Genomic DNA, 17,624 nt, shown 5'->3' on the forward strand with positions numbered 1-17,624 from the left:
CATGCACTGCTCCTGAAATGACACAACCCCGTTGCTGAGAGTACAGACGACAGTGTCCAGAAACAGAGGTGAAACACTTAGGCAACCAGCGGCAGGCTTCTTGGCAAGACGAGCCCGAGGTTCCTCCTGCAGAACTGCCCCGACGGGGGAATTCAGGACAAAGCTTATTGATGGAGGCATGCTGACATCCGCAGCCAGCCAGGTGCCTCTTCTCTGCCTGGATAGTCTGCATGAGCAGCTATCTAAGAGCCCAGCAGGAGGGCCAGGTCCACTGCATGCTCAATCTGTGTAATCAGCCTCCCTTCAACCACAAGTCCTGCCAGGATTTGTTCTCAGAATGAGTCACCACAAAGGAACAACTGCATGTCACATAACACCTGACCGGGATCCCTCTGATATTCTGTCCACAGGATGATGGGAGTGGAGCTGCTGGAGTGAAACAGTAAATTTTTCTGTCTAATAAGGGAAGCCCTGCCCTGGCTAGGTAGCTCTGTGAGTTAGAGCCTCCAACCCATAGGCTAAGGTTGCGAGTTTGATCCCTGGCTGGTGCACACACAGAAGTCAATCAATGACTGCATAAATACATGGAGTAACAAATTCATGTTTCTCTCTCTCTCTCTCTCTCAAAAAAAAAAATTTTTAAGGAGTTTGTTGGGCAGATAAAATGTATTATGCTCACTTTGTTAAAGTGGCGCTGCCCACGTGGAGGTCATTGCCCAGGTGATATTAATGTGTGTCTCTGTGGGCAGGCAGAATCCCTGTAGCCTGGGGCTTGGTTTTGGGATTAAGCCTTTCCCACCCGTTTTGATGTGGGGTGGTACAATCCAATCATGCCTCAGAGAAGTGACTTTGTATTAGAGACTTCCCTATTTTGTATATTGGATTAAGGGTTTGGATTTCTACACTATAAAATGGGGACAGAAAGGGAGCTTGCGCTCTTGGTTCCTGGAATTATTAGCATTAGAGGAAAGAGCAGAGCAGAAAGCAGAGAAAGGCCACGTGGAGGAGGCCAGGAGAAGCAGCCAAGTTGGCGGAGTGCTGAGTGAGAGACCAGTTTGTGCAGTTTGACGCTGGAGAAGGAAGGAGATGGGGAACAGAGGTGAATAAGTCTGGTGAGCTAGAAACCTTTGATTCTAGGATACTCGGATAAGTCAGTAGCTTTGTGAGCACTGAATGTGAGTGGGTTTTGGAGCCCAGTGTGCATTTTTTTTTTTTCTCTTTATTCATTTTTAGAGAGGAGAGAGAGAAACGGGGGGAGGAGCTGGAAGCATCAACTCCCATATGTGCCTTGACCAGGCAAGCCCAGGGTTTCGAACCGGCGACCTCAGCATTTCCAGGTTGACGCTTTATCCACTGCGCCACCACAGGTCAGGCCCCAGTGTGTATTTTTACTTGCCCGCCGGGTGCAAGCTAGAATTAAAGATGACAGCCCATCAGTTTTTGGCTCCGTTGTTTCTTTACCAACTGTCCGAATCCAATGCGAACCTGCATGGGCCAGGCGGCTGTGATAGTTGCTGTGGCTACTGGCTTTACAGAGTTTATTGATTTTTTTATTTTATTTTTGAGAGAGAGTGGGAAACAGACAGACAGACAGGGAGAGAGATGAGAAGCATCAGCTCATAGTTGCGGCATCTTAGCTGTTCATTGATTGCTTTCTCATCTGTGCCTTGACCAGGAGGCTCTAGCTGAGCCAGTGACCCTTTGCTCAAGCGAGCAACCCTATGCTCAAGCCAGTGACCTTGGACTCAAGTCAGCAATCATGGGATCATGTCTATGATTCCACGGTCAAGCCAGTGACCCTGTGCTCAACCTAGTGAGTTCGTGCTCAAACCAGATGAGTTGGCACTCAAACCAGCAACCTTGGGGTTTTGAACCTGGGTCCTCAGTGTCCTAGGCTGTATGGCCAGTAACTGGCCACCATCACAGCTGCCTGGCCCGTGCAGGTTTGCATTTGATTCAGACAGACAGTAATGAAACAAGAGCCAAGAACTGGTGGACCATTACATTTAATCCTAGCTTGCACCCGGCGGGCAAGAAATACACACAGTGGGAAAACAGATCCCTTTCCATTCAGGGCTCCCAAAGCCACTGACTTATCTGAGTTTCCTAGAATCAAAGGTTTCTAGCTCACCAGCCTTATTCACCTCTGTTTCCCATCTCCTTCCTTCTCTCTGCACAAACCCTGCACAAACTGGCTTCTCCTTCAGCACTCCACCATCTTGGCTGTTGGCCTTCCTCTGCTCTCCTTCAGTATGGGCTCCTCTGCCCCATTTTATAGTGTAGAAATCAAACCTTTAATCCAGTATACAAACAAGGAAGTCTCTGATACAAAGTCACTTATCTGAGGCATAATGGGATTCCTCATGAGAGTGCACCACCCTACATGATGCAACAGTTAAAGGTGTGGGGAAAAACTTAGTTTTAAAACTAAGCTTTAGGCTATAAGGACCCTGCCAGCTTACAGCCTGTCCCCCACACCCAATGCAAACTATAAGTGAGCAAACATACATATCATATTTATAAACTTATTTGACTAACACAGGCCAATCCTCTATCCACTGAACCACCACTTGGTCAGGCTTTATTTATTGATTTTACAGAGAGAAGAGAGAAAAGGGGAGAGGAATGAGAAGTATCAACTCATAGTTGCTTCACTTTACTTGTTCATTGATTGCTTGTCATGTGTGCCTTAACCAGGGAAGTCCAGGGCTTCAAACTGATGACCTCAGCATTCCAGGTTGACTGAGTCTCTATATACTGCTCTACCATAGGTCTGGCTAGTAAATAAATAAGATTTTATTTATTTTATTTTATTTATTTATTTATTTATTTACAGGGACAGAGAGAGAGTCAGATAGAGGGATAGTTAGGGACAGACAGGAATGGAGAGAAATGAGAAGCATCAATCATTAGTTTTTCGTTGCGACACCTTAGTTGTTCATTGATTGCTTTCTCATATGTGCCTTGACCACGGGCCTTCAGTAGACTGAGTAACCCCCCGGCCCGAGCCAGTGACCTTGGGTCCATGCTAGTGAGCTTTTTTGCTCAAGCCAGATGAGCCCACGCTCAAGCTGGCTATCCTGGGGTCTCAAACCTGGGTCCTTCCGCATCCCAGTCCGACGCTCTTTCCACTGCGCCACCGCCTGGTCAGGCAAGATTTTATTTATTTTAGAGAGAGAGAGAGAAAGGCAGGGGTAGGAGCAGGAAACATCAACTCATAGTTGCTTTTCGTATGTGCCTTGACCAGGCAAGCCTGAGGCTTCAAACTGGTGACCTCAGCATTACACATCAACACTTCATTCACAATGCCACCATAGCTCATGCAAAAGAAATACTTTTTAAAAAATTAGCCTGACCAGGCGGTGGTGCAGTGGATAGAGCATCGGACTGGGATGCGGAAGGACTCAGGTTCGAGACTCCGAGGTTGCCAGCTTGAGCGCGGGCTCATCTGGTTTGAGCAAAAAGCTCACCAGCCTCTGGCTCAAGCAAGGGGTTACTCTCAGTCTGCTGAAGGCCCGCGGTCAAGGCACATATGAGAAAGCAATCAATGAACAACTAAGGTGTCGCAATGCGCAACGAAAAACTGATGATTGATGCTTCTCATCTCTCGGTTCCTGTCTGTCCCTGTCTATCCCTCTCTCTGGCTCTGTAAAAAAAAAAAAAAAAAAAAAAAAAATTAAAACATAGGCCCTGGCCAGTTGGCTCAGTGGTAGAGCGTCGGCCTGGCGTGCGGGAGTCCCGGGTTCAATTCCCGGCCAGGGCACACAGGAGAAGCGTCCATCTGCTTCTCCACCCCTCCCCCTCTCCTTCCTCTCTCTCTTTTCCCCTCCCGCAGCCGAGGCTCCACTGGAGCAAAGTTGGCCCAGGCACTGAGGATGGCTCTGTGGCCTCTGCCTCAGGCACTAGAATGGCTCTGGTTGCAACAGAGTGACACCCCAGATGGGCAGAGCATCGCCCCCTGGTTGGCATGCCGGGTGGATCCCGTCGGGCGCATGCGGGAGTCTGTCTGACTGCTTCCCCGTTTCCAACTTCAGAAAAATACAAAAAGAAAAAAAAAAATTAAAACATAAAAAGGATAAGTTCTAGAAAGATGTAAAGCAGTGTGGGCAACAGATTACAGCCATGGGAAACGTGATGTGTCTCCTGACCACAGCACACACCATCTTCCCCCCATTCCTATAGCTGCCAAAGAGCTCTGGCTCATGTTAGAACGGCTCTGGCTGCTCAGAGCTCTTCACTGGCTCCTTTCCGTGCAAGACATAAAACCCTCTGCAGAGCACAATCAGACCTATCACTCTAGCTCCCTCCCCCACAGCCCTCCAATCCTGTGTTATGCTTGAGCCACAGCAAGTCCTGGACTGCCCTGCAGGGATGCAGCTGTGTCCCTCCTGCCTGTGAGGATTCCTAACCTCCCTGTCTGCAGGGCACACTTCGGTCTTCATGCAGGAGTCTCAGCCCAGCTCTGGCCTCTCTGAGACCACCCTCTTCCCAGTTCCCAGCTCTCTAGCCTTCTGCACCCAGTCCTCTCACCATCTCGCCCTGCTCTGTGTGCTGGTGGATCTATTTCCTCACTGGTCCTGTCTATCTCTAACCACTCTGCATTGCAGAGGCCTAGCATGGGCTTAGCTTCTGGGAGGTGCTCACACTTTTGTTGAATTCCTGAATGAACACCATTTGCATTTTATCTCTGGCAATGTCTAAAACAAAGAAAATCAAACTTGTCTTCTCAGAAGAGGAAAGATATTCAAATACTAAGAACTGCAGTTCCCGGTAAGACCTTTTAGAAAATAATGTTAGCAACAGTAGCAACTGGAAACTTAGCAGAATGCTTAAATACTAAAACCAGACAGCAATGGGCCTAGACTGGGGCCATCATAGCTTAGGCAGCCTGGGAGTGGAGTGGGGAGCTTCAAGTCTGTTCAGGGTTCAAGAAGCACAAGGTCTTGGCTTTTAGACCATAAAGCAACCTTATTGACTGATACACTCATATGGGTACCTGGGGAAATATAGGCCTGCATACCTGTTAATAAAAACAACCTGGAACACTGAAGGTCCCAGGTTCGAAACCTCAAGGTTGGCAGCTTGAGCACGGGCTCATCCGGCTTGAGCAAGGGTTCACTGGCTCAGCTGGAGCCTCCTGACCCTGCCATGTAAAAAAATGTATGAGAAGCAATCAGTGAACAATTAAATGAAGCAACTACAATTTGACACTTCTCATCTCTCTCCCTTCCTGTCTTTCTCTGTGTTTCTCTTTAAAAAATAGAAAAATAAAACAAAAAACAAATAAGTCTTTTAAAGAAAAAAAAGAATCACAAGCCTTTCTTAAGAATCACATATATATATATATTTACACCATGAACCAGGATACATGCTTGGCAGGAGTTAAGCTGTTTCCAACTGGATGGCTTTGGAAAGTCCACTCTGAAATGAAGTCACCTGTTATTGTCACTGTCCTCCTTCCCAACCCTCCTTCAGGGAGAGAGAACACTGTCCTGCCCCTTCAGCTCTCCATGTAGCTCCCAGGTGGGTCTGGACTGTGGGGACTGCTTTCCAGCTTCGGGGTGGACAGGTGCTCCAGCTCGTAATGCCCGCTGCCAGAGGCCTGATGTGTGAGCTTCTCACTCACGCCCTTTTTCTGGCTCCGCTTGTGCTCGATGATCTGCTGGAGCTGGTGCCCAGCATACTCTGGCTTGGTGGTCAGTGGGCCAGCTGGCACAGCTACTCCAAGAATATCTGACACCATGTATGGGCGCAGCCAGCCCACCAGAGGGGTGCTTCCAGGGCTGTAGTGGGTCTGCTTGTGGTAAAAGAGAAGTCCATCTACCTACGAGAGGGGAGACCGAGGATCAAATGACTCTGGGGCCATGTGTTTCCAGGAGCCTGCTCACAGGGCAGCTCTCTGGTCCAGTCCTCTCTCTGGGTCACTGCCAGAGAGAAGAGCTCCTGCCTCTCACGTACACAACTGCTCTACATGAAGAAATACCTAGAAAACTACATTTTAGAAAATAAAACATGAATAGTACTTTCCTACCCGCTAGTTCTCTCTCTTACCCACCATGAGGGGATTTTCCAGATAGGGCTGGATCAGTTCTAGGAGCCCCTTTACAAACCCACAGTGAATACAAAGCAGAAACTTAACCCAGTTCTTCTCTACTCAGATCCCATGCACTTCTGCCACCTGGAGGTCTCCTGGCGGTGTGTGTGTTCACATAGGTAGCACAGCAAGGGGCTGGACAGGTCCTGTGAGATGCTGCACCACTGGAAATGGGGACGCCATGCTCCCCAAGCCATCACTGGCCAGCTGAACCTCCCCTAAACTGTCTGCAAGCGCTTTTCTGGGAAACTCGGGCATCTCAGTGGGAAGGCCTCCTATAGTCCCACATTGTCTTTTCTGGGAGTCAGTGACTCACCTCAGAAAGCATTTGTGTCACTTTATGTATATAGTGTAAGGGCTATAAATAAAGATGGTGTTCTTACCACCTTCATAATTGACTTCCAGAAATGAAGTAGCTCAGCCTTTGCTGTTTTCTCCAGTGGGAAGCTGTGATCCTTTCCGAAAACTTATATCTAGTTCAAGCAGAAACTTGTGGGCGACTTGACCAAATTAAAAGGTGTATGGACAAAGGAGAGTGGGGCCGGGAGAGGATGACTATGGGTGGGAGACTCTCAACACTAGGACTGGGGAGTCCAGGACACAGACTGGGCTGACCTGCACACTTGCCCCACACCAGAGCTTGCGGACAGTGATGCCCAGGGACCTTCTGCTCTTCCCCGGAAGAAAGGGGGAGCTCAGACTGTGGTCCTTCAGCCACAGAAGCCCCTATACTCTGCAGCCAGCTATGGCACCCACACAAAGGGCTTGGCTCTTGGCTTATAAAAAAGAAAGGCAAGCAGAATGCCTTACAAATGGAAGCCTTGCCTGCCCTGGGCCTCAGTTTCTCCAGGTATAAAGTGGGGGTGTTGTACACTGTCCTTTCAGGCCCTCTGGCTTTGACACCTGACTCACAGGGTAGAGTGGACTGAGGCTCTGAGGGACAGTGAGCACCCCTCCCCGCCATCACTTCTAGCCCTTTGCCAAAGTTCTGACAGAGCTGAGTCAGAAGTTATTATAATGCTGTAACCACTTCCCTGAGTCCTGTGTTCTCATCAGGAAAATGCAGAAGGTGATTCCGTTACCTCGAAAGGGAAATCCATGGACAGCACCTCACACAGGCTCTCCGTGGTACAAGGGAAATTCTGGAGCCCCACAAACTTAAACTGAAATACAAATTAGAACAAAGAATTAGTACATGTTACAAATAATATTGCCCCAGCAAATGAAAAGTTGTATCAAAGAACACAAGTCTTGCCTGACCGGGCAGTGGCGCAGTGGATAGAGCATCGGACTGGGATGCGGAGGACCCAGGTTCAAGACCCCGAGCTTGCTAGCTTGAGCATGGGCTCATCTGGTTTTAGCAAAGCTCACCAGCTAAGACCCAAGGTCCCTGGCTTGAGCAAGGGGTTACTTGGTCTGCTGTAGCCCCCTGCGGTCAAGGCACATATGAGAAAGCAATCAATGAACAACTAAGTGCCACAACGAAAAACTAATGATTGACATCTCTCTGCGTTCCTGTCTGTCCCTATATATCCCTCTCTCTGATTCTCGCTCTGTCTCTGTAAAAAACAAACAAACGCGGCCCTGGCCGGTTGGCTCAGCGGTAGAGCGTTGGCCTAGCGTGCGGAGGACCCGGGTTCGATTCCCGGCCAGGGCACACAGGAGAAGCACCCATTTGCTTCTCCACCCCTCCGCCGCGCTTTCCTCTCTGTCTCTCTCTTCCCCTCCTGCAGCCAAGGCTCCATTGGAGCAAAGATGGCCCGGGCGCTGGGGATGGCTCTGTGGCCTCTGCCTCAGGCGCTAGAGTGGCTCTGGTCGCAATATGGCGACGCCCAGGATGGGCAGAGCATCGCCCCCTGGTGGGCAGAGCGTCGCCCCTGTGGGCGTGCCGGGTGGATCCCGGTCGGGCGCATGCGGGAGTCTGTCTGACTGTCTCTCCCTGTTTCCAGCTTTAAAAAAAAAAAAAAAAAAAAAAAACAAAAAAAAAAAACGAACAAACAAAGAACACAAGTCTTCAGTGTCCTCCCTCCCTCACCTGCGGAAGGACTCGGTTAGGGGCTCTCAACTCTGCTTTACACAGGAGACTATTGTGGGGCAGTCTTAGCAATGACCGATGCCCAGGCCCCACCCCGAGACTGGGGGAAGTGGTCTGGCAGAGGCTCAGGCATTTTTTAAAACTCCCTAGCTGACTGTAAAGTGCAGAACAAGAACTACAGTTGGGTGCTAGGTATGGGGGCTGAATTTCATTCTCCCAGCCCTCTGGCAGCTGCCCCAATGGATGACTAGTGAAACAACTTTCACACCAGCAAGGGTTTCAGATGGAAGGAGTATAACGAAGTGATAAGAACTACATACTCTAAAGTCAGATTGCCTGGGATGGACTCCCAGCTCTGACAATCATTTTGACTCCATATGCCTCTGTTTTCTCATCTGTACAAGATAATAAAAGTACCTACTTCCTAGGGGGTTTATGTGTGAATTCAATGAAATAATACAGGCAGAGCACTAACCGCTCCCATAGTCCTCATCCTCAATGCCCATTTTTTCCAGGATTTTACTGATAAAAATCACTGGAAGTACTGACACCATTTACTGTCCTGTAATTGTTATTCAATTGCCTTTAAAAATGGTGTAAGCAACCCAGGCAAACACCAATCTGCAGGGATAAACTAATAAAAAACCCTTGAAATAGCTGTTCCATACTAATCACTGGGCCAACAGCAAACACACTGGGCCATCATTCTACACTGTGGGATCTCGGAGAAGATAGCCTCTCTGAGCTCGCATTCTCATCTGCAACAAGAGGGAACTGATGAGATGAGGCCACCCTCAGCCCAGAAACCAGAGTGGAGGTTATCCAGATGTGGCCCATGGACCAGAGTATTAGTATCTCTGGGGAACTTGTTAGAAGTGCAAATTCTCAGGCTTTCCCTTAGATCTACTGACTCAGGCCCAGGAGTGTCTCACCAGGCCTTGAGGTACTGCTGGGGTTTGAATCATGGTATCAGAATTCTAAGTCTCTTATTAATAAAAGCAGCATAAGCCCTTTACATCAATCACTATCTGTTAAAAGCCTACAATAAGAACTATGCTAGGAGGACATGCATACTTCTATCATTTGGTTCTTAGAACAACTCTGTAATATAGGTGTTATTAACCCTATTATATATAGGTGAAGAAACTAAGACCAAGTGATGTTTTTAACTTAATCTAGCAATTATTAAAGCCAAACCCAGAATTCAGATCTGGATAACTATTAAACCTATAATCCTCATATTATGTTGTACTGCCTCAAAAATAGATAATTCCATTCATAATGACTATATTTAGAAGACAGACCAAGCCAAAGCACCCTCACAGAGAACACTGCTTACGGGGTTGAGCCTGGTGTTCTCTCCCAATCCCTCCTCTTCGGGTAATTTGGAGCACATCCAGTAGAATCGGAAATCAGTCTGCCACAGAGAGGGAAGAGAGAAAAATATATGCTGCTCATCTCGAACTAGAAGACGAACAAAAATACCCATTTAGATAGCCACCTGATTTATGAAGACCAAAGCCATCCTATCAGGTCTACACCAGTATAGACAGAGGTGCTCTGCCCACAGCCAGCATCCTCATAAACAACTGCTGAACTGACTTTTACCCAGCTACCATCTGACTGCCACCACACAAGACCCCAAAAGAGAACCATCTGGCTGAGCCTGGTCAAACTCTAGAATCATGAAAAATAATAAAACAATTGTTCTTGCTTGGTGCCACTAAATTTAATGATGGTTTGTTACACAACAGTGAGTGAAGCGTAGGCTCCATCCTGCACCATGAGTGGCCTTGGGTCCAGGTGTGGGCACCCAGGAAGGTCTATCCAAACTCTCTCTACTCTCCCCATGTCCTCCTGCATGAACAGCCACTATTGGCCACCCCTTGGGCCTAGCAGCACATGTTTTGCCGCCCTCAAGAAGACAAGTTTGGCCCTGGCTGGTTGGCTCAGTGGTACAGTGTTGGCCTGGCATGTGGGAGTCCTGGGTTCGATTTCTGGCCAGGGCACACAGGAGAGGCGCCCACCTGCTTCTCTACCCCTCCCTCTCTCCTTCCTCTCTGTCTCTCTCTTCTCCTCCCGCAGCCGAGGCTCCATTGGAGCAAAGTTGGCTGGGGCGCTGAGGATGGCTCCATGGCCTCTGCTTCAAGCGCTAGAATGGCTCTGGTCGCAGCAGAGCAACGCCCCAGATGGGCAGAGCATCGCCCTCTGGTGGGCGTGCCGGGTGGATCCCAGTCGGGCGCATGCAGGAGTCTGTTTCCAACTTCAGAAAAAATACAAATAAACAAAAAAAAGACAAGTTTGGCCTGACTGGGTGGTGGCGCAGTGGATAGAGCATTGAACTGGAATGCGGAGAACTCAGGTTCAAGATCCCAAAGTTGCCAGCCTGAGCATGGGCTCATCTGGTTTGAGCAAAGCTCACCAGCTTGGACCCAAGGTCGCTAGCTGGAGCAAGGGGTCACTCGGTCTGCTTTAGCCCCACGGTCAAGGCACATATGAGAAAGCAATCAATGAACAACTAAGGTGTTGCAACGAAAACTGATGATTGATGCGTCTCATCTCTCTCCATTCCTGTCTGTCTGTCCCTATCTATCCCTCCCTCTGGAAAAAAAAAAGTTTGGGCCACTCTGGTCTACACAATGGGCTGGGTGCCTTGTAGGCAGGGGACCCAGAACACAGTCTAGAAGGGAGTGTGGCTCAAAGTGGGTTCTATCCTTGGTCCCAATGGGGCAGGGTGTAGGCAGGGAGGACCAGAGTGAGACCCTCTGAAACACAGGGCCCAGGCAGGAGCCCTGCTATGGTTAGTTTCCAAAACTGTATTTGCCATCTTTAATTTTTATTTTTTGTAATAATGCCTTTTATTATTCAAAAAAATTTTTTTCTAATTTTTATTTACTGATTTTAGCAAGAGAGAGAGAGAGAGAGAGAGAGAGAGAGAAACATCAATCTGCTCCTGTATGTAGCCTGACCACGGATCAAACCGGCAACCTCTGTGCCTCAAGACGATGCTCTAAAGTCTAACCAACTGAGCTAATCTGGCCATTTAATAAACAATCAGTTTTGCTTTTCAAATCTATCGACTTTTTACCTGAATGCTTACTGGCAGCATGATCACTAAAACTCAAATGAAATGTGAAACTTTCAGGTTTAAAAAAGATAAAAGAAAAATATTCTCCTGCAGCTTCCACTTGACTTTTTTTTTTTTAAGTTTTATTATTATTATTATTGATTGACTTTAGAGACAAAGAGAGGGAGAAGGAGAGAGGGAGTCTGAGGGAGAGAGAAGCATTCATTTGTTATTCTATTTATTTATGTATTCATTGGTCACTTCCTGTATGCACCCTGACTGGTGCATCCAACTCACAACCTTGGTGTTTCAGGAAGACACTCTAACCAACTGAACTAAATGCATGGGGATGTGGCAGCAGCAAGTGATGGGCGCTGGGGCCATGGGTGGGGATGGGGAAATGTCAACACTTAAAAAAAAACTTTAAAGTACAGTTGGTATTTAATTATATATTGCTTTCTGGCATACAGTGGAGCCATTGGTTATGTGCATAGTTTCCAATGCGATCACACCACAAAGCCGTCTGTTCTCATTACACAAATTTAACACTATAATGCGAATCTCTGTATCATTCTAATTGTACTACATGTGCCATTAAAGCAACAGCTTTACTTCTTCCTTTCCAATTTTCATGCCTTTTATTTCATATTCTAGTCGGACTGCTGTGGCTGGGGCTTCCAGTATTAACGTTGAAAACAAGTGGTGAAAATGGTATTATTGTCTTATTCCTAATCTTGGGGAAAATGCTGTGGGTTTGTCACATATGGCCTTTGTTATGTTGAGGTATATTCCCTCTATTCCAACTTTGCTAGAGTTTTTATCATAAAAGGGTGCTGAATTTGTCAAATGCTTCTTCTGGGCCCTGGCCGGTTGGCTCAGTGGTAGAGCGTCGGCCTGGCGTGCGGGTGACCCGGGTTTGATTCCCAGCCAGGGCACATAGGAGAAGCGCCCATTTGCTTCTCCACACCCCCCCCCCCCTTCCTCTCTGTCTCTCTCTTCCCCTCCAGCAAAGGCTCCATTGGAGCAAAGATGGCCTGGGCGCTGGGGATGGCTCCTTGGCCTCTGCCCCAGGCACTAGAGTGGCTCTGGTCGCGGCAGAGCGATGCCCCAGAGGGGCAGAGCATCGCCTCTGGTGGGCGTGCTGGGTGGATCCCGGTCGGGCGCATGCGGGAGTCTGTCTGCCTATCTCTCCCGTTTCCAGCTTCAGAAAAATACAAAAAAAAAAAAAAAAAAAATGCTTCTTCTGCATCTATTGATATGATCATATGGTTTTTATCTCTTGTTTATGTGGTGTATCACTTTGATTTGCAGATATTGAACCAACCTTGTATCCGAGGAATATATCCTACTTGGTTATTATTTTACCTATTTATTTATTTATTTATTTATTTATTTATTTATTTATAGAGAGAGGGATAGACAGGGACAGACAGACAGGAACAGAGAGATGAGAAGCATCATCAGTTTTTCCTTGTGACACCTTAGCTGTTTATTGATTGCTTTCTCATATGTGCCTTGACCATGGGCCTTCAGCAGACCGAGTAACCCCTTGCTCGAGCCAGTGACTTGGGTCCAAGCTGGTGAGCTTGTTGCTCAAGCCAGATGAGCCTGCGCTCAAGCTGGCGACCTTGGGGTCTCGAACCTGGGTCCTTCTGCATTCCAGTCCGACACTCTATCCACTCCGCCACCGCCTGGTCAGGCCTACTTGGTTATTAAAAGAGAAAATTTTTTTTCACAATTGCTGAATTCTGCTTGTGAATATTCTGTTGAGGATTTTTGCACCTATGTTCATCACAAGTATTGGTCTATAACTATCCTCATTGTAATGTCTTCATCAGGCTTTGGAGTCCTGGCTCCTCCTGAACTTTTGGAATAGTTTGAGAAGCACAGGTGTTAGTTCTTTGCATGTTTGGTAAAATTCACATGTGAGACACTCAGTACAGGGTTTTTATGTGATTTTTCATTACTGATATGATTTTGGTTGTTAGTAATTGGCTTGTTCCGATAGTCTTTTTTTTTTTTTTTTTTTGCAAGAGAGTAACAGACAGACAGACAGGGACAGACACACAGGAATGGAGAGAGATGAGAAGCATCAACTCATAGCTGCAACACCTTAGTTGTTCAGATTGCTTTTTCATACATGCCTTGACCAGGGGGCTCTAGTTGAGCCAGTGACCCCTTGCTTAAGCTAGCGACCTTGGGCTTCAAGCAAACAACCTTTGGGCTCAAGCCAGTGACCATGGAGTCATGCCTATGATCCCACACTCAAGCCAAGGACCTGAGGATTTTGAACCTGGATCCTCAGCATCCCTAGCTGACATTCTATCCATTGTGCCACTGCCTACTCAGGCTCTTGATTTGGTTTTGAAAGGTTGTGTGTTTCTAGAAATTTACCCATTTCTTCCAGATTGTCCAATTTGTTGGAATATGATTGTAGTATTTTCTTGTCATCCTTTGCGTTTCTGTGGTGTCAGCTGTCACTGCTTTTTCACTTCCGATTGTTTATTTGGTCCTCTCTCTTTTACTATCGATGAGCCCGGTTAAAGGATTATCCATCTTTTATGGCCAATAGCCACGGCCACCATCACAGCCACCTGACCTGTGCAGGTTCGCATTTGATTTGGACAGACAGTAATGAAACAATGGAGCCAAGAACTGGTGGGCCATTACATTTAATCCTAGCTTGCACCCGGCGGGCAAGAAATACACACAGTGGGAGAACACTTTCCTTTCCATTCAGGGCTCCCAAAGCCACTGACTTATCCAAGTTTCCTAGAACCAAAGGTTTCTAGCTCACCAGCCTTATTCACCTCTGTTTCCCATATCCTCTCTACACAAACTTTACACAAACTGGCTTCTCCTTCAGCACTCCACCATCTTGGCTGTTTCTCAGCTCCTCCACATGGCCTTTCTCTACTCTCCTTTATAGTGTAGAAATCAGAACCTTTAATCCAATATACAAACCAGGAAGTCTCTGATACAAAGCCACTTATCTGAAGCATAATGGGATTCCTCATAAGAATGCACCACTCCACATCATGCAACAGTCAAGGGTGTGGGGAAAAGCTTAGTCTTAAAACTAAGCCTTAGGCTATAAGGACCCTGCCTGCTCACAGCCTGTCCCCCACACCCAATGTAAACTATAAGCCTATAAGTGAGCAAACATATATATCATATTTACAAACTTATTTGACCAACAATCTTTCTTTATCTTTTCAAAGAATTAGCTCTTGGTTTTTTAATCTTTTAATTTTTTAGACTCTATTTATTTCCTCTGATCTTTAAAAAAATTTTTTTTTAGATTTTATTTATTCATTTTTATAGAGAGAGGAGAGAGAAAGAGAGAGGGAGGAGGAACAGGAAGCATCAACTCCCATATGTGCCCTGACCAGGCAAGCCCAGGGTTTTGAACCGGGGTCTTCAGCGTTCCAGGTCAATGCTTTATCCACTGCACCACCACAGGTCAGGCATTTCCTCTCTGATCTTTATTATTTCCTTCCTCCTACTCAGGTTGGGCTGTTTTTTTGTTCTTTTTTTCTTCTTCCTTTAAGTGTAAACTTAGATGGTTTATCTGAGATTTTTGTTTTTGTTTTTTTAAATCAAGTTTTTAATGGCCTGACCAGGCGGTGGCACAGTGGATAGAGTGTCAGACTGGGATGCCGAGGACCCAGGTTTGAGACCCCGATGTCGCCAGCTTGAGTGTGGGCTCATCTGGTTTGAGCAAGGATCACCAGCTTGAGCCCAAGGTTGCTGGCTCGAGCAAGGGGTCACTCAGTCTGCTGTAGCCCCCTCAGTCAAAGCACATATGAGAAATCAATCAATGAACAACTAAGGAACTGCAACAAAGAACTGATGCTTCTCATCTCTCTCCCTTCCTGTCTGTCTGTCCCTATCTGACTCTCTCTCTGACTCTGTCATAAAAAAAAAGGTTTTGCCTGACCAGGCGGTGGCGCAGTGGATAAAGCGTCGGACTGGGATGCAGAAGACCCAGGTTCGAGACCCCGAGATCGCCAGCTTGAGCACGGGCTCATCTGGTTTGAGCAAAAAGCTCACCAGCTTGGACCCAAAGTTGCTGGCTCGAGCAAGGGGTTACTCAGTCTGTTGAAGGCCCGCGGTCAAGGCACATATGAGAAAGCAATCAATGAACAACTAAGATGTCGCAACGTAAAACTGATGATTGATGCTTCTCGTCTCTCTCCATTCCTGTCTATCTCTCTCTCTCTCTGTCCCTGTAAAATAAATAAATAAAAATAAATAAATAGCCTGACCTGTGGTGGTGCAGTGGATCAAGCGTCGACCTGGAACACTGAGGTCGCTGGTTCAAAACCCTGGGCTTGCCCGGTCAAGGCACATATGGGAGTTGACGCTTCCTGCTCCTCCCCCCTCCTTTCTCTATCTCTCTCTTCTCTAACATGAATAAATAAATAAAAATAATTAAAAAAATAAATAAAGTTTAAAAAATTTAAAAAAGAGGTTTTAATGAATATATGAAATCTGAAGTCTGTCAGTGATACATAATACTTATACTTACATCATTTTTTTAGGTCAAACTGTGGCTAAATTCACTTTTAAATTTGCAGTCTCAAGCAGCTGAGCCAGTTCTGTACCTTGACAGCTTTCCCTCCCATGAGTCTACTACATGTAACATCCTGTGCTAATTCCATCATTGTATTTTAATTATCAGTCTATCAGTCTTCCATTAGAGCAGACTTCTATGTTAACTTTGCCCTATTATTTGCTAAATGAATAATGAACAAGATTTCTATTCAAATGGTATGTTTATCCACTATTATTAAGCATCAGTCTCCAAATATTCTATAATCTGATTTTAAATCCTCAAATTTAAACAAGAAACTTATATCAAGGTTTTGACTTAGTTTGTGCTAAGTCATTTTTTAAAATCTGTAGCTCTGGAACATTTTATTATAAATTCATCATATATTTACTTCACTATTTTAGCTTGACCTTCTAGTCAAGTTTTAGCTGCTATATTTGGGCTGCTATATAAGAAGATCCTCCCTTGCCTGGGTGATTTAAAAGTGTAATTTGTTGATGAGCACCTCTTATCTTCCTGTTATTGGCACTAGGGCTTACAGCTAGTATCAAAGCAGCTTCCTGTTTTGTCATCTTGGGTTCAAACCCATGTCAGCAGAAGCCACCACTGAAGGCAGATTTTGGTAGACTTTGAAACACTTGTTTGATTTGAGGGTCCATATGCTTCATGGCTTGCAAAACATAATAGCCTGCAACTCCTGCAGCAGCAGTGGTCTGCCCCACTTCTGCCACTGTACTGGCCATAGTTCTGGCTTGGCACCCCTACCTCCGCTGAGAGCACAGTTCACTCAGCCCAGAGGCTGTGGCCATCACCTCTAAACCATGACCAGAAAGCAAGGCGGCCACCGCTAGCTGAGACAAAATGTTCAGACATGGCGCCCCAGCCTTTCTTGTTTCTTTCTTTTTTTATTTTATTTATTCATTTTAGAGAGGAGACAGAGAGGGACAGAGAGAGACAGAGACAGGGGGGAGGAGCTGGAAGCATCAACTCCCATATGTGCCTTGACCAGGCAAGCCCAGGGTTTCGAACCAGCCACCTCAGCATTTCCAGGTCGATGCTTTATCCACTGCGCTACCACAGGTCGGGCCCCTTTCTTGTTTCTTGAGGGAGGCCTTGATTGCTATGAATTTCCCTCTTGGAACTGCTTCTGCTGTGTCCCATGATCTTGGGTGGTTTGCATTTTCATTTGTCTCAAGATATCATTTGATTTCTTTTCCATGATCTTGGTAACCCATTCATTAAAAAATTTTTTTTTTAATTTATTGGTTTTACAGAGAGAGGAAAAGAGAGACTGCAAGACAGACTAGGGCCTGACCAGGCGGTGGCACAGTGGATAGAGCGTCGGACTGGGATGCAGAGGACCTAGGTTTGAGACCCCAAGGTCTCCAGCTTCAGCATGGGCTCATCTAGATTGAGCAAAGCTCACCAGCTTAGACCCAAGGTCACTGGCTTGAGCAAGGGGTTACTCAGTCTGCTGTAGCCCCCCAGTCAAGGCACATATGAGAAAGCAATCAATGAACTAAGGTGTTGCAACGAAAAACTAATGATTGATGCTTCTCATCTCTCTATTCCTGTCTGTCTGACCCTGTATATCCCTCTCTCTGTCTCTGTAAAAAAAAAAAAAAGAAAAAAGAAAAAAAAAAAAGACAGACTAGGGATCAAATAGGCAACTTCAGTGCTTTGGGCCAACCAACTGAGCTATCAGCCAGGGCCCCATTCATCTTTTAGTAGTATGTTGTTTAGCTTCCTTGTGTGTTTTCTTATAATTTATTTCTAGTTTCATACCATTGTGGTCAGAAAGGATGCTTGATATTTCAATCTGAAATTTATTGAGACCTGTTTTGTGTCCTAACGTGGTCTATGCTGGAAAATG

General features: G+C 46.4%; 1 protein-coding gene and 1 pseudogene across 12 annotated transcripts in view; both read right to left on the bottom strand.

Moving 5' to 3' along the window:
- Positions 1 to 5,318: 5,318 nt before the first annotated feature.
- SNUPN (snurportin 1) overlaps positions 5,319 to 17,624 on the bottom strand; it is a 40,907-nt gene continuing 28,601 nt past the window's right edge. For 10 of the 12 annotated variants that reach the window (XM_066278259.1, XM_066278267.1, XM_066278260.1 and 7 more), the window contains 3 exons: positions 9,469 to 9,546; positions 7,177 to 7,257; positions 5,319 to 5,824 (listed from right to left, as the gene is read on the bottom strand). In XM_066278259.1, coding sequence (XP_066134356.1) covers positions 5,501 to 5,824; positions 7,177 to 7,257; positions 9,469 to 9,546 — 483 coding nt within the window. In that variant the 3' untranslated portion in view covers positions 5,319 to 5,500. The remainder of the gene's footprint in view (positions 5,825 to 7,176; positions 7,258 to 9,468; positions 9,547 to 17,624) is intronic. The other 2 variants (XM_066278256.1, XM_066278264.1) reach the window with 1 other exon arrangement.
- On the bottom strand, positions 16,139 to 16,565 carry LOC136333979 (mitochondrial import inner membrane translocase subunit TIM14 pseudogene; annotated as a pseudogene).

Source organism: Saccopteryx bilineata, chromosome 4 (genome assembly GCF_036850765.1).
Source record: "Saccopteryx bilineata isolate mSacBil1 chromosome 4, mSacBil1_pri_phased_curated, whole genome shotgun sequence".
NCBI lineage: Eukaryota > Metazoa > Chordata > Mammalia > Chiroptera > Emballonuridae > Saccopteryx > Saccopteryx bilineata.